Source organism: Pristiophorus japonicus, chromosome 2 (assembly GCF_044704955.1).
Source record: "Pristiophorus japonicus isolate sPriJap1 chromosome 2, sPriJap1.hap1, whole genome shotgun sequence".
Lineage (NCBI taxonomy): Eukaryota > Metazoa > Chordata > Chondrichthyes > Pristiophoridae > Pristiophorus > Pristiophorus japonicus.
In genome coordinates this window covers 89,499,962-89,516,710 of record NC_091978.1, presented here as the reverse complement: position 1 = coordinate 89,516,710, position 16,749 = coordinate 89,499,962, and the positions used below count along the sequence as shown (strand labels likewise).

Below are 16,749 nucleotides of genomic sequence, written 5' to 3'. Positions count from 1 at the left end.
GTCAACATGGATTTATGAAAGGAAAATCATGTTTGACAAACCTACTGGAGTTTTGTTTTTTTGAGGATGTAACTGATAGAATAGATAAGGGAGAACCAGTGGATGTAGTGTATTTGGATTTTCAGAAGGCCTTTGATAAAGTCTCACATAAGAGGTTAGCATGCAAAGTTAAAGCACATAGGATTGAGAGTAATATACTGGCATGGATTGAAACTTGGTTAACTGACAGGAAACAGAGTAGGAATAAATCAGTCTTTTTCGGGATGGCGGGTATATAAATGATTTGGATGAGAGACACACAAAACTAGGTGGAATTGTGAGTTGCAAGGAGGATGCAAAGATGCTGCAAGGCGATTTAGATAGGTTGAGTAAGTGGGAAAACACACGGCAGATGCAGTATAACGTGGATAAAAATGTGAAATTATCTACTTTGCTAGGAAAAACAAAGACAAAGTATTAGTTAAATGGGGATAGTTTGGGAAATGTGGATGTACAAATGGACCTGGGTGTCCTTGTACACCAGTCATTGAAAGCAAACATGCAGGTGCAGCAAGTAGTTAGGAAGGCAAATGGCATGTTGGCCTTCATTGCAAGAGGATTTGAGTATAGGAGCAAGGATGGCTTACTACAGTTATACCACACCTGGAGTATGTTGTGCAGTTTTGATCTCCTTACCCAAGAAAGGATATACTTGCCATAGAGGGCGCGTGCAGCGAAGGTTCACCAGACTCATTCATGGGATGGCAGGACTGTCGTATGAGGAGAGTTTGGGTCGACTAGGCCTGTATTCACTCGAGTTTAGAAGAATGAGGGGGGATCTCATTGAAATGTATAAAATTCTCATGGGGTTGGACAGACTGGATGCGGGGAGAATGTTCCCCCTGGCTGGGAAGTCTAGAACAAGGGGTCACAGTCTCAGGATAGGGGTAGGAAATTTAGGACTGAGATGAGGAGAAATGTTTTCACAGAGTGGTGAATCTGTGGAATTCTCTACCACAGAAGGCTGTGGAGGCCAAGTCATTGAATATATTTAAGAAGGAGATAGATAGATTTCTAAACACAAAAAGCATCAAGGGGTATGGGGAAAAAGCGGGAAAATGGTATTGAGATAGAGGATCAGCCATGATCATATTGAATGGCGGTCGGTGCAGGCTCGAAGAGCCGAATGGCCTACTACTGCTCCTATTTTCTATGTTCCTATAATAACCCAAGCACAAAGATTGCTAGCTCTCTTGGTTCTTAAGCACACAGAAAAGCAGGACCTTCCTCTACACAAGAGGAGATCAAGAAGCCAGCCGTGTGCTTTGCCAGAGTGAAGTAAAGTATACCTTTGTATTAATCATTATTGTAACATCAATGCATCTGTTGTAACCAAGTAGATCCGTAGGATAGCTGACAACTGCTGTTTCTCTGATAGATGTGGAGTTGTGTGTTTAATAAACTATTCCAAATTGTCTTAAAAGAATTGGTCTTGCTGTCAATTTAATGCCAGAGATTTAGAAATCTTACAGCTCAGAGGCGAAGTGAAAAAGAAAAGAACATAACAGGAACAGGAGTAGGCCATACGGCCCCTCGAGCCTGCTCCACCATTCAATAAGATCATGGCTGATCTGATCTTGGCCTCAACTCCTCTTTCCTGCCTGCTCCCCATAACCCTTGACTCCCCTCAAAATAACAGGGGCAAAGAGTGCATATGAGAATAGAATGGCAGCTAACATAAAAGGTAATCGAAGAGACTTCTGCAGGCATATAAAAATAAACAGTTAGTAAGGAGACCTACGCATGGAGGTAGAGGGTACGGCTGAGGTACTAAATGAGTAATTTATATCCGACTTCACCAAGGAAGATGCTGCCATAGACATAGTGAAGGAGGAGGTAGAGGAAATACTGGATGGGATAACAATTGATAAAGAAGAGGTACTAAGAAAGGCTGGCTGTATTTAAAGTAGATAAGTCACCAGGACCGGATGGGATGCATCCTAGGACGCTGAGGGAAGTGAAGGAAGAAATCGCGGAGATATTGGCCATAATCTTCCAATCCTCCTTAGAAACGGGGTGGTGCTAGAGGACTGCAGAATTGCAAATGTTACGCCCTTGTTCAAAAAATGGTATAAAGATCAACCCAGCAACTATAGGCGAGTCAGTTTAACCTCGGCAGCGGGGAAGCTTTTACAAGTCACTTGGACAAGTGTGGATTCATTAAGGAAAGCCAGCACGGATTGGTTAAAGACAAATCATGTTTAACCAATTTGATCGAGTTTTTGATGAGGTAACAGAGGGTTGATGAGGGCAATGCAATTGATGTGGTGTATATGGATTTCCAAAAGGCGGTCAACAGTGCCACATAATAGGCTTGAAGGCAAAGGTGAAGCCCATGGAACAAAAAGGATAGTGGCAGCATAGATACAAAATTGGCGAAGTGACGAAACAGAGAGTAGTGGTTGTTTTCCAGATTGGAGGAAGGTTAGTGGTATTCCCTCAGGGTCGGTTCTAGGACCACTGCTTTTTTTGACATATATTAATGAGTTGGATGTGGGTGTACAGGGCACAATTTCAAAATTTGCAGATGACACAAAATTTGCAAGTATAGCGAAGAGTGAGGAGGATAGTGATAGATTTCAAGAGGACATAGACAAGCTGGTGGAATGGGCGGACATGTGGCAGATGAAATTTAACGCAGAAATGTGTGAGATGGTACATTTTGGTAGAGTGAGGGGAGGAAATATAAGCTCAAGGGTACAATCCTAAAGGGGGTGCATGAACAGCGACACCTGGGGGTGTATGTGCACAAATCCTTGAAGGTAGCAGGGCAGATGGAGAAAGCGGTTAAAAAATGTTTTTCGGATCCTGGGCTTCATGAATAGAGGTATAGAGTACAAAAGGTTGGAAATGATGATGAATCTGTATAAAATACTGGTTCAGCCTCAACTGGAACCTTGTGTCCAATTCTGGGCACCGCACTTTCGGAAAAATGTGATGGCCTTAGAGAGGGTGCAGAAAAGGTTTAGGAGAATGATTCCAGGGATGAGGGACTTCAGTTACGTGGATAGACTGGAGAAGCTGGAGTTGTTCTCTTTACAGCAGGGAAGATTTGATAGAGGTGTTCAAAATCATGAGCGGTTTGGACAGAGTAGATAGGGAGAAACTGTTCCCATTGGTAGTAGGGTTGAGAGCCAGAGGAGACAGATTTAAGGTAATTGGCAGAAGAACGAAAGGCAACTTAAGAAAAGTGGTTAGGATCTGGAATGCACTGCCTGAAAAGGTGGTGGTGGAGGCAGACTCAATCACTGCTTTCAAAAGGGAGTTGGTCAAGTACCTGAAGGAAAAGAAAATTGCAGGGCTGCGGGGAAAGGGCGGAGGAGTCGGACTAGCTGTAGTGCTCTTGGAGAGAGCCAGCACGGGCTCGACGGTCCGAATGGCCACCTGGGATTCTATGATCCATTTTTGTCTGACTATTTTTGGTGAAGTGTCTTGGGATGTTTTTCCATGTTAAAGGCATTATAAGAATGCAGGTTGTTGGTTTGCATTCATCAGAACATAGATTTAGATCTAGCAAATCTAATTCTTCTTGTTGCAAGTTTCTAACATCCATAGACACACAACTTCAAAACTACTTTACTGAGGCAATGCTGGCCATTGCATTTACTGACACAGGTTGGTGTAAAATGCTTGTCATGATATTTACCTGCAAAAAGTACACTTAACAGTGGAGTTATGCTATTAATGAACAGCCCTCGAATACTTGCTGGGATTGTGTCTCTGTTTTTCTCCAGAAACCCAGATGCATTATATTGGACCTGTGGAGGCAGGGCATCAGTTAAAATTACAAATTTTGAAATAAACACAAAATTAGGCATAAAAAACTCAAACCAATTTCAGTTTCTCTTTTAAACAAATCTGCTTTTTTTCAAAAAAAAGTTACTTGATCCCAAAATGGATTTTCCTTCGCCCCTTAAAATTTATAGATTCAGGAAAAAATCTGGTCAACTGTTTCTTCAGGATCTGTTAATTGCTCACAAGCTACAATCTCCCCACTCCCCCGAGGTGTTAACTAATAAACAGAATAAATACAAATAAAACACACAAACTTTCCAAACTTTAAAAAATAAAAAAGCAAAATAAAAGCCTTAAAATTGTAGGTTTGCTGGAGGAAAAGCAATTGGTTTTAAAAAATGTAATGGAATCATATGTTAGCTTACATTAATCCTGTAAATAATTTGCTGTTACATTGCTCTACAATTTAGTTTTTGAATAGATTAAATAAATTGCCTCGTCATCGAAATTGTTCAGAAGTTTCCATCTCAGCCATACAGAGGAAATTACCATGATCAGAGTTTGCTGATCCTCGGCGGGGTAGCGCTGGTGTGCCCCACAATGCTCGTTGGCATTTTTTAAAAACTTTGTTCTCCAGATGTGGGTGATGCTGTTCTGGCAACGTGAGGGTTAGCTCTTGATCACCATACAGTGATCTCTATTTGCAGGTGTCAGGCAAGGGTGGCACTGGAATTTAAAAAAAACAGAAAGTGTTGGAAATCTCAGCAGGTCAGGCATTTTCTGTTTTTATTTCAGGCCTGACCCACTGAGATTTCCAACCTTTTTTGTTTTTATTTCAGATTCCAGCATCTGCAGTATTTTGCTTTTGTAAGGGTGGAACTGGGCTGTAATGTCCTTTTAGTTGAGAGAATTTGTTGGCATCCACCATCAAGGCTCACATTTGGGTGAGGCACCAGAGGGCAATTGTAGCCCATGGAACCAGGCCTCAGTGATGGAATCAATATAATATAAATGCAGTTCTTTCAGTCTTTCGTTCCGTGTCATTCTGTCTTTCTATGCATTGAGAGGTTGAGAGGAAAGGGGAACCCTTGCTGCTGTTACATTAATGTTGTTAAACGTGAAGAATACATTCACACCAATAATCATTTGATAGCCAAGAAGGCTGCCTGAGATGTGTCCCACCTCATACAGTTACAACTAAGCGAAGTATGGCAACATATCCACCACAGACAGACATGACAAAAACAATCATTGCTTTTTTAAAAAAAATAAATGGGACCATGTTAAAGAGGAAGGATATTCCTCCATGAAACAAATTACTTTCCTTTTTAGCTCACACAAAACTATAAAAGGTTACCACCAGAGAGAAGAAATCCATAAACATACCAGTGGACAGATAATTACTTGTGTACTTTGCCAGGTCTAGATAATGGCAACCAGACTGAAATAAACATTGTTCCCTGTTTGGTTAGTTTTGATCCCATGGCTTAACTTTTTTTTTAATATGTAGGCGTCGCTGGCAAGGCCAGCATTTATTGCTCATCCATAATTGCCCTCAAAAGCCAACTTCTTGAACCGTAGAGGGCAGTTAAGAGTCAACCACATTTCTGTAGGTCTGGAGTCACATATAGGCCAGACCAGGTAAGGATGGCAGATTTCCTTCTCTAAAAGGACATTAGTGAGCCAGATGGGTTTTTAAATGGCAATTCCGGTAGTTTCACGGTCATCATTACGGATACTAGCTTTTTATTCCAGATTTATTTAATTGACAAATGAATTTCCCCAGCTGCCGTGGTGGGATTTGAACTTTTGTCTCTTGGATCAGTCCAGGCCTCTGGATTACTATTCCAGAAACAACCACTATGCTACTGTACTCACTGAACATCTGCCAGTGAGTCTGGCTGACAAGCATTCTTGACTGAGAAGGGTCAACTTTCCAATTCAGGACTTTACTCATCGGGCAGTAGATATCCTGAAAACTGCACGTGAAAGATCTTTACTTTAAAGTTCAAGTTGTTTCTCTCCTCAGTTAATTACTATCACCATGCAAAAAATGCACTTAATATTTATGAGACTCCATCACTAATTCCAATGGAATGTAGAACCAATTGAATATTAAAGTATCATTTGTACCCAGTGTCTACACCTTTGATTTCCTATTCAAAAGGATGGGAAACTAAATAGCTGATATTAATTCCAGCTTACTGGTAACCTGAAGTCAGGCCAACACAGAAAATTACTGCTCTTTTTATAACGAACAGAAGTTCACTTAAATATCAAGTTCGTTTTTGGGACATAATAGGATAAATGAAAGCTATAACATTGAGGCACCATAAACATCATTCTGTTTTAAAACACAGCATAACGTCGTTACCACTCACCTAAACTATACAATTTGAAAGATTAACACTAAAATTAGGGCAAGATTCAAATATAGATAGAGTACATACTAGCTGGTGTAGATCAATCATATAATAATGGAAATACCCAAATACTGCCATGAAATCCATCTTATCTTGACATATGGTAGTGCAGTGAATAAATTACCGGACAGGCAACCAAGGTATTAAGTTCAAATCCCAGAAGTGTGAAACTGAATCAATAAATCTGGTAATCTGTCGGCCTGCACTAGGAAAAGAGGGGAGATTATTAAAAAATCCAACTGGTTCACTAATGTGCTCGGATAAGAGTTTGGTCTATATGTGACTCTTAATTATACGAAGTATAAGTATAGTATAAAAGTATAGTTGTTATTGTGTGAAGTGGCCTCACAAGCCACTAAGTTGTGCAAACAATTGCACAATGAATGTGGCCTGGCCACCACCACCCATATCCAGAGCACAAAGTAAAAACTATGGGCAAGGCAAACATATACCAGAGGATATGCATTGGGGATGAATTGGATACTGCAACTATTAACGAGTGATGGGCCCATGCAAATGAACTAAGGATTACCAATGTGTAAACATACAATATCTGTGCTAATGAAGGATTTTTGAAATCTAGAACCAGCGATTGGGTTGCAATTTAGTGCAGTGTATTTTGCATTAATTAATCTGGAAACTTTATACTTCAACTTAGACATGGAGAAGACTAGTTTTGGCAAGATTTATTCCCCCCTTCCTATTTGATAAAACAGCACTCGAAGTCCAAGATTTCCTGGTGCTGCAAGAATGAAGTGTGGAATGATTATTGTAAACATGAAAAAAGTCCATCAGAGGCAAAACACTCAATTAGCAATACACAGAGCAGCTCCAACAGCAGAATCACAATCTGGAGTCAAGATTAACCATTTAATGACCTCGGGCAGCTCAAATAAAAGTTCAAAGTGGTTGAACTCTTGACAGCATCAAAGGAACATTGTCCTAAACAGGAAGAGTGGGAATAGGAACTTTAAAAAAGAAAAATTCTCCTCAGGATTTGGGTGATGCTGTCAAGATTCCATTCATTGCCCATTCCTAGCTCTCTAGAACACCTTCTTGAAATGCTGCAGTCCTTCTAGTAATGGTTTGTACCAATTGTTTGCAGAACCAATCCAGACCATGCCAGTTCACAAAAGCACTTTACGCTTTCTGGATCTAGTTCACAGAAACAAAAGAACAAACTTTGTTCTTTCACGATTGCAGTATATCGCAAAGTGCTTCATAGCCAACAAACTACTACCCTGTATTGAAGTGTAGTCACAGTTGTAAAGTTGGGAAATGTGGCAGCCAATTTGCGCACAGCAAAGTCCCGCAAACAGTAATGAGATAAATGACCAGATAGTCTGTTTTAGTGGTTATGGTTGAAGGATGAACTTTTGGCTAGGACAAGGCAACTCCCCACTCTTTCATAGAGGCACTCTCTTCTCCAACCCTCAGAGTTCGGCATTCTTCTCCCTCACTCTTCTCAATGCAATCGGACACTCCTCTCCCCCACCATCCTATTCAAGCTCACACTCTATCCCTCATTCTCATCGTCAGCCTGGCTCAGTGGCAGCATATTCAAGTCAGAAAATCATGGGTTTAAGCCCAACTCCAGGACTTAACACATAAATCTAGGCTGACACTTCAGTGCAGTACTGAGAAAGTACTGCATTGTTGGAGGTGCTGCCTTTTGGATGAGATGTTAACTGAAGGTTCCGTCTGACTGTCCAAATGGGCATAAACTATCCCTTAGCACTATTCGAAGATGCAGAGGGGACCTCTCCCAACATTTATCCCTCAACCAACACCACAAAAACAGAATACCTGGGCATTTACACCTTGCTGTTCAGAAGAAGTCTTCCTACAATTATATAGGGCCTTGGTGAGACCGCATCTGGAGTACTATGTACAGTTTTAGTCTCCTTACCCAAGGAAGGATATACATGCATTAGGAGTGCAATGAATGTTCACCAGACTGATTCCTGGAATGAGGGGATTGCCCTATGAGGAGAGATTGAGTAGACTAGGCTTATATTCCCTAGAGTTTGGAAGAATGAGGTGATCTCATTGAAACAATTAAAATTCTTAAAGGGCTTGACAGCATAGATGCTCTGAGGATGTTTCTTCTAGCTGGGGAATCTAGAAATAGGGTCCACTGTCTCAGAATAAGGGGACGGCCATTTAGGACTGATGGAGAAATTTCTTTATTCAGAAGGTGGTGAATCTTTGGAATTCTGTACCTCAAAGAGCTGTGGATGCTCAGTCGTTGAGTATATTCAAGACAGAGGTCGATACATTTTTGGATATTAAGGAAATCAAGGGATTATGGAGATAGTGCAGGAAGGTGGGGTTGAGGCAGAAGATCAGTTATGATCTTATTTAAAAGGGCTGAATGGTCTACTCCTGCTCCTATTTCTTAGGTTCTTAGTTCTTAGAAAAGTGCTGGCAAGCATCAACAGCTGAAGACCTTGGCGTTGAAATTCCCAGCAGTACAGATCTGGGGTCGAGCTGAACTTCTGTTGTCCACTGAGGGAAGGGAAGAAAAGGAATTAAGCTGCAACATCTTGCTACAGCATTAGCCGGCCCATAGGGCTCCGGCACACAAAAGGAAAAAAAAGTGTGAAATGAAACTTCCTGTTGGCTTCAGCAATGCAATCAATTGTCTATTGCATAGTTGAAACCGAACTTTGAATTCTAAGCTTCCCCCTACCCACTGCCAAGACATTTCGACACACCAAGAATCTCAGGTGTTCCTGACAGTTTGTTTTATGGATGTAAACCTGTATTACTATATCTAACCACCAGAGGGCTTATCCCCTAGAGTCCCAAGGGATCCCACAAACCCTTGGGAGCACTAGTATATAAGAGGCACTCTGATCTGTAATAAAGGACTACGGTCACACTTACTTTGAGCTTGCAGTACCTAGTCTGACTCTTTATCCAAGACATAATAGTTTGTATGACATATTGTCTTCATTTATATTACATTGTAGTATGCTTGCTTTGAAAAGTGCCAACATTCTTCTTTAAAAATACATTTTAAGCAACAGTGATCTTTTCTGTTGAGGCAGTTATACTAAATGATGATATAATGCATTGTTGAACTCTACCCATAACATTCAACAGATGGTGAGGCAACTTTAATAACCATTGATAATTCCTTTTATTTAGTTATTTATTTATTTAAAAAAAAACATACAAAGCTCTTGATTACTATCAGGATTAAAGGCATAACAGTTAAAATGGAAAAAAAATGCATACACTATTAATGTGTACTTTATCTTTGGTGCAATGGTATAATAGCAGTTAACTAATATTTTCTATTGGTGTTGCTTCATAGAAATGAGAAAAACAACACTCTTACCTTTCCTGCATAATGCATCACTGTAAATACTGGACTGTGACTTCTGTCTATTTTAAAGTGTGGATTCCCTTTGAAACTATTGTTTAGTTTGTCCACAAAGGTCCTGCCAGTGGCCTGTAATGGTACATAAAAGGCATACCGAAATATTGTACACATGTTCCTGAACATTTTTTTTGTTGAAAACTTGACTTTGGTTAATAAAGGAACTCAATACTTTTTTTAAAGCTGTCTAAAGCTTGCTACAGGTCTGCATGCATACATTAAAAACAACTTTATCTAGAACTCATCAGTTCATCAAGAAAAGAAACAATGACAAGGTCATATTTTCACCAACAAATCAAATGGATGAGTCATGTATAAATAAAACTACATATGCCCTTTCGATCAGTTGCAAGGTGTACTAATTCCATGAAACTAAACATCGTATGCTAGCCCAACCAGTCTTTCTGAAAGGAAACCATACCCACTTCTGTTTGACCACTGAGTCAGAGTTGTAGTTTACACAGCAAAGATATGCAATGGAACCATGTCAATGAAATACAAGTACAGTTTCTCTGATGTTTAGGAGAATGACGATTTAGGAGAATGCACCACCCAATGTATTAAGCATATCATTTGAACAGGAAGATCCCAGTTTTGATCCCCAGTCTGTACTTTTATCAGTAGGGTGTCACAATGGGCTTCAACAACCCCTGGGGTTATTCAAAGGTCTAAAAGTAAAAAGAAAGATTGACCATTCCTTATCTTCATCCGGTAATCTCTGTTGAAAGTGGATATGGGTGGACATGAGGTTAGGATGGGATAGGTACTGGCTGCGATGCTCTCGCAGCTAAATAAGCTCACTAGCACTCATTGTGTAAGCTCAATGATCAAGAATGATTGCTTGGGTAAGGTGCCAGAAATAAGTTGGTAAACCATGGAACTATAGGAAAGATTGTTCTGTTTCAGCATTGCTAGTACATGCTAGGATTAAACAGGAAATTATGCATCTCTCACCAGTGAATTTCTATCTATTAAAATTAACAGATGCAAAATAATGGGCTGGGGGTGTGTAAGTTCCTAAAATGCGCTCCTGGTATGCAGTTGTAGTAGAAAATCTTCCCTCATAAATGACTGCGGTCAGGAGAGGGAAAAAAAAGCAAAGAATATTGGGCGGGGGGGCAGTGAAAGAGACATTGCACAAGCTGTGGCTGAATATCGAATTCCTTCAGAAATAGACCTCAAGATCAAATGCCCATTTTGTAATTTGTTTGTTGTCATATTTGAGACCAATTGCTGGCCAGGGATTTAAGCAACATTCTAGGTTTGAGAATTCAGTTAACTCTGCCTAATCGGACAAACATCTCAGATGCCAATTGCTGAAGCTAACAGCCCAAGTGTGCAAAAGACTGTGTGATACAACACTAAAGAAAAACAAAGTTTAATCGATGTGGTATGATTGTGAAAACATTGACCTACAAAAAGAGCCCTATCTACTGCATCATTGGCTGTCCTGTAGCTCGACTGTTCTTGCTCAACTAAATACTCTACAATCTTGTAAACTGTTAAAAAGGACTCTGCTGAGGCAGATTCGGTTTTTGAATAAATCGCTGTGAAAATGCTGCTGCAGAGCTGATTGAAGTGCAAGCTTACACTTCAGTAAACTTTCTCCGACAAGGCCATTTTTTTCCAATGTGTTTTTCACCTTTTTTTGAAAATCCTTATTCTTAGGAAAACAAAGATAAAATACAACATTTTTAGCACTATATGGGTCATCTCTGTGCTCATAGTACAAAGCAACCTAACAAGACCCATCATCTCAGCAATACCAACTCTTTAAAATCAGCATCAGAGATGAAGTCGCGCAAGGGGTGGAGGGGCGCGCGAGGGGTGGATGCAATAAAGGTTCAAACTGAGTACTGTTTAACTAAGCAAGATAGAACCTTGCCTGTGCTTTATTTAGTCCCAAAGTGCCTGACTCTCAAAATGGCTTGCCTTTTATACCCGAGCAGCACCATGTGCGTGCGGCTCAGTGGCCTCCAACAATGACACCATCTGGTAGCTAAAAACAGCATGTACATACATGATGGCGGAGGAGAGCGGAGTGCGTGAGGGGCGGAGGGGAGTGAGCGACATGGAGGAGAGCGAGCGAGAAGGAAAGAGATGGAGGTGTGAGAGAGATGGAGGAGATGAAATAAATGAGGGAGGGGGAAGAGAAGAAAAATGGAAAGAAGGAAAGGGGTCTCCATTCTGCCTTTTACAGTTGCATAGGTCATAATAAACCCTTAACGGGCATCTGGAATAATTATAGAAACAGATTAGGCAGCATCTGCAGAGAGCGAAACAGAGTTAACATTTCAGGTTGATAAAAAAGGATGCAAGGATAAACCCAGCAACTACAGACCTGTCAGTTTGACCTTGGTAGTGGGGAAGCTTTTAGAAACGATAATTCGGGACAAGGTTAACAGTCACTTGGACAAGTGTGGACTAATTAAAGAAAACCAGCACGGATTTTTTTAAAGACAAATTGTGTTCAACTAACTTGATTGAGTTTTTTTATTGAGGTAACAGAGAGGGTTGATGAGCTAAATGCAGTTGATATGGTGTACATGGACTTACAAAAGGGGTTGATAATGTGCCACCTAATAAGCTTGCCAGCAAAGTTGAAGCCTATGGAATAAAAGGGTCAGTGGCAGCCTGGATATGAATTTGGCGAAGTGACAGGAGAGAATAGTTGTGCACAGTTGTTTTTTGGGCTGGAGGAAGGTACACAATGTTGTTCCCCAGGGGTCAGTACTAGGACCACTGCTTCTCTTTATATATATTAATGACCTGAACTTGCATGTACAGGGCACACTTTCAAAATTTGCACGACACTAAACTTGTACAGTGAACAGTGAGGAGGAGAGTGCTAGACTTCAAGAGAACATAGACAGGCTGGTGGAACAGGCGGACACGTGGCAGAAGTGCAATATTCAGTTGTATCGCCCCAAGAGGAGAGTGAAGCGCTAAGAGAAGTGTTCCACACACCTTTTAGGGTGCCAACGGAGCAATAGCACAGGAGTCCGACTCCATTTTTTGTAGTTAGGATGACGGCATCCTAGCGCCAGAAGCTGAAAAAAAATTCCTTGTGAACATTTCAAAAAAACTTCACCCACACTTCCCCATCATTGCAACAAATAAATAGAAGTTGAAAAACTGAAATGTCATCACTTATCTTGCACTCCGGATGATATTGCCTTGGGATTGACGCTTTGCCCTGCTGATGTCAACGGCAGGCACCAGCACCATGGAGAAAGTAAATTTTCCAAACGCGCGTCACCGCCTGGGTGGTGCGAGCGAGCACAGCGCAAACCATCAGCGTGCCGCTAAACCTTAACTGAAGATCGCAGCAGGAGCAAACAGTGTGGCGCTCAGGCGGGAGGTGTTTAGAAGCCTCTCTGGCACTAATCGTGTCGGTAAACAACTGAATTTCTTGCCCATATGACTTTTCACCAGAATAGTCTTGTTCTCTACACTGCTCAGTTGCTTACCTGTGGAAATGCACTTTGCTCATCCAAGAGGGAAAACACTCCTAGTGGTCTTGCTAGAAACAGATCCTATGGAGAGAAAGTTTACACATGAAAGAAACTGAAAAGAAAAATGAATACTCCAATAGAGTCAGACAGAATTGTAAATTAATTTTTTTTTTTTTTTTTACCAGTATTGCCTTGTTGTCTTTAAAGGTAATAGTTTCCCACTCAATTCCTTCTATCTTGTACTCATTTTGCTGCATTAAAAATATGTGCTGCAGAAAAACAAATGCACTTAATTTGGGTTTTTCCATTTAAAACAAAAACTAACAACATATCAGGGAAATATAATAATTGACACATGCAAAGAATACAGTGGGAAATATAATTTGTTACCTTTATAAAGCCATATTTCATAGTCCCAACCAATATCTCTTACAAGTCAATTGAGTTACGGTACATAGAATGGACCCATGTACTTTGCGTTGTGGCTACTGAATTATACCGACAAGAGTATGGTCAAGATCATGTAGGAATCGGGGCTGGTGAGGTGGACCAACAATCAGCGAGAAGACTAACCAGAATTGGATGGAAGTCAAAGGCTGGAGAGATGTACTAGCATCAGGCAGGAGTCAAGCAATACCAATAATCACAGTGCATATTGTTGTGCGCCTTTGAGCTGGCCAGTGGGTTTCCAGATCAGAACCAGTTGCACAAAAAGTTTGAGGTGGAAATTTCTGTGCCAGAGGCAGAATGCACAGAACTTGCTGTTCGAATAATGTAGCCTACTGTAGAGAGGCTTGCAGTTACTGCACTGAAGGAAGGCCACTGAGGTTGACTATTGCCGAGAAGAGCTTCACATGGTGAAGGCAGGACTGCGGTCATGAATTAACCAAATGAGCTGAGGTTACGGGATAAAGCAGCCACTAGTGAATCAGGGTCAATTAAGGTCCAATATCCCCTTTACATCTGATTACATTGGAGCCTGTTTATTGCTGCCACCATCCCCCCCAAAAATTATGTTCAATCAGCAAGTTTCTTGTTTCCGCTTCAAAACCATTGTTCTCTACTGCCACTCAAACCACACGCCGAGTTTTTCCCCCAGGCTATCTTCCTTCAGCCTTTGCACTGAGAGACTTCTCATCCTCATTGATTTCAACCTCTACCTTAGCTCTGCTTGCCCTCTCTCTACTCTAAAGTCACTGCCCTCCTATCCTCCCTAAACCTCTTCTCCTATAAATTCTCCTACCCTTATTCGCAGGCACCGTGCTATGCCCATAACCTCTCTTTACTCGCACAATCTCAAATCACAAGCAATAACACCTCTGACCACTCCTTTGTATCCTTCACTATCCATTCCCCTCCACACAGTTCCAATCCCACTTTGGTTGTGTCCACCCCAGAAAAAACACTCTCCTCCAAGTCACTTACAACTACACTTTCAAACTCCCAACTCTAGATCCCAACCTCTATTTGCCATGTTACCTGTGAAGCTGTTGATCTGTTCAACCATTTGCCACACTAAGTGTTCTTGTCCTTTACTCTCCCCCATCCTGGTTGTCACCCTTGGATATAGCTGTATGTTCACTCCCTCAAGTCCAAGGGGTGCAGACTTCAATGCATCGGATGCACCAACTGACAGCCATACATCACCAGGTCTGGCTGGCTCACATTAGGCACTACTGAGCCTCACACTCATCTGGCAAAAACAAACAAACATTCACCACACCAGGATCATCTGGGAGATGAAGGAAAACCACCAGCTTGTTTTCTCCACTCCCAACTGACTTCTTAAATTCCTCTCCACCTCAAAGCTTTCCTCGCCTCTTATCTGGGTTTGTTTTGAACTAATTGTAGATTAATTGCCATGATTAGTCAACAACTCCATTATTGTTGCATCATGCAACTACCACGATGGTAGTATGGTGAACTAGATGGACCAGTGTCTTTTTTCATCAAGCAATTTCAATGTTCCTACTGGCCCTGTCCATCTGACAGAGTCTGTCATATTACACCCAGTGGGCATTACCCACTAGAGATTATCCATTAGAAAAGCTTGGATTCAATTTCAGGTCATTTTAATTTACTGGAAATTGGTAGCACTGATTTATAATGGTTTTTGTGGATTCAATATAAATGAACATAATGCCTGGATATGAAGGCAAAATTACTAATGAGAATTCGATCACTTAGTATTCAGGTGAAATGTTTTTTTCTTGAGCAGTACTACTTCCTCACATCTATGCCTGGCCATTTTACAAAAGCAATACGAGATTCATTTTTAATAAATGAAATGATATATTGGGCAAGTTTTTTTTGCATTCAAGTAAAATAAAAGAGTATTTAGGAGAAACTACTGGAGCACTCCTGCTAACCCCAATATTACAGAGAGCGGGGCAGTAGTTTCCGACATGCAACTCAGAATAAAGCAGCGAATCATTAACTCCTTTTTCAAAACTAAATAATCCATGTATCTAATCTACTTAGTTTGACACTAGCAGTGTAATTTTATATAACTTGAGGGGATAACTGCTAGAAAATGACTAGGTTTTTCAGATATTGTGAATTATATAAAACCTAATGTCTATCCTAGTCATTGCATTTTAAAACTTAGGTTTACTTACATGATTGAAAAAATACTGAAGCTGTTCATTTGCCAAATTAATACACATCTGTTCATATCGGTTAACTGCAAAATTTTCAAATCCAAAAATGTCTAGTATTCCTAAAAAAAATTCAAAAACAATTTAGCAGTACAGTTCGCAACCACTATTAATTGATTCGAATGTAAAAAAATGTTTGCGATAGGTGGAATTAACAGAAGAGTCAACAAGCGCTCACGTCCAATTACACTACCGCTCTTCCCAAATGCAAAAGGTCACAATATTCAAAATGGTATCTTCGAGAGTACTGGCATCGAAAGGTAAACAATGGCATTGACACTTCAACTGCATAGTAACAGCAACAATGGTTAAATCGTATGAGTATTACATACCTATCTCCCGTAGTTCCACAGTATCCATGTCCTCCTTTGGAGCCAGAAGCTGGTTGATTTTGCTGACTATCCAACCAAAAACTCTGCCATATGCAACCTTAGCAATAGAATCTCTGGCATCTATAATAATATTTGAAATAAGTCAGAAAGAGACATTGCATGCCTTTCACATGTCCTAGGCCCCCACCCCCAACCGCATGGCCACCCCCCACAACCTGACCGCCTCCCCTCTCTCTCTCTTCCCTTTCCCCCGCGCCCCCCCCGGCCAATTCAAGGCCTGTACTTCATTCCCTCAGTGATCATGCTGTGGTCTCCAGTGATATCACAGATCCATCAACAGGGAATTATTCAGTACTCTATGTTGATGGATCTTGCGTTTTATATTGCTCTCTAAATTCAAACTGGATTTATTTTATTCCATGAATCTTTCACTGTGCAATGATTTGAAATAGGTTAATAAAGGGGAAAAACCCCCATGTAATTTTATGTCAAAGAAATATAAGTTTCCACACCAATTCTCTACCCTCCTCTCACAAAGCCAACAACTCGTGTTGGGTACAGGTTCCTTGGGAGAAATTACTTAAAAAAAAAATGTATGTTCTTTGGGTGTGGAAAATGCTGACAAGGTCACATTGATTGCCCATCCCTAGTTGCTCAGAGGTGGTGGGCCTTGAACCAATCATAGGCAGTCCCTCGGAATCGAGGAAGACTTGCTTCCAC

General features: G+C 40.8%; 1 protein-coding gene across 1 annotated transcript in view; it reads right to left on the bottom strand.

The window, feature by feature from the left end:
- LOC139231060 (myosin-IIIb) overlaps positions 1-16,112 on the bottom strand; it is an 80,373-nt gene extending 64,261 nt beyond the window's left edge. Inside the window, exons 1-6 of the mRNA XM_070862487.1 lie at positions 16,030-16,112; positions 15,659-15,759; positions 13,223-13,309; positions 13,056-13,121; positions 9,544-9,657; positions 3,686-3,797 (exon numbers count right to left, since the gene is read on the bottom strand). Coding sequence (XP_070718588.1) covers positions 3,686-3,797; positions 9,544-9,657; positions 13,056-13,121; positions 13,223-13,309; positions 15,659-15,759; positions 16,030-16,057 — 508 coding nt within the window. The 5' untranslated portion in view covers positions 16,058-16,112. The remainder of the gene's footprint in view (positions 1-3,685; positions 3,798-9,543; positions 9,658-13,055; positions 13,122-13,222; positions 13,310-15,658; positions 15,760-16,029) is intronic.
- Between the last annotated feature and the right edge of the window lie 637 nt (positions 16,113-16,749).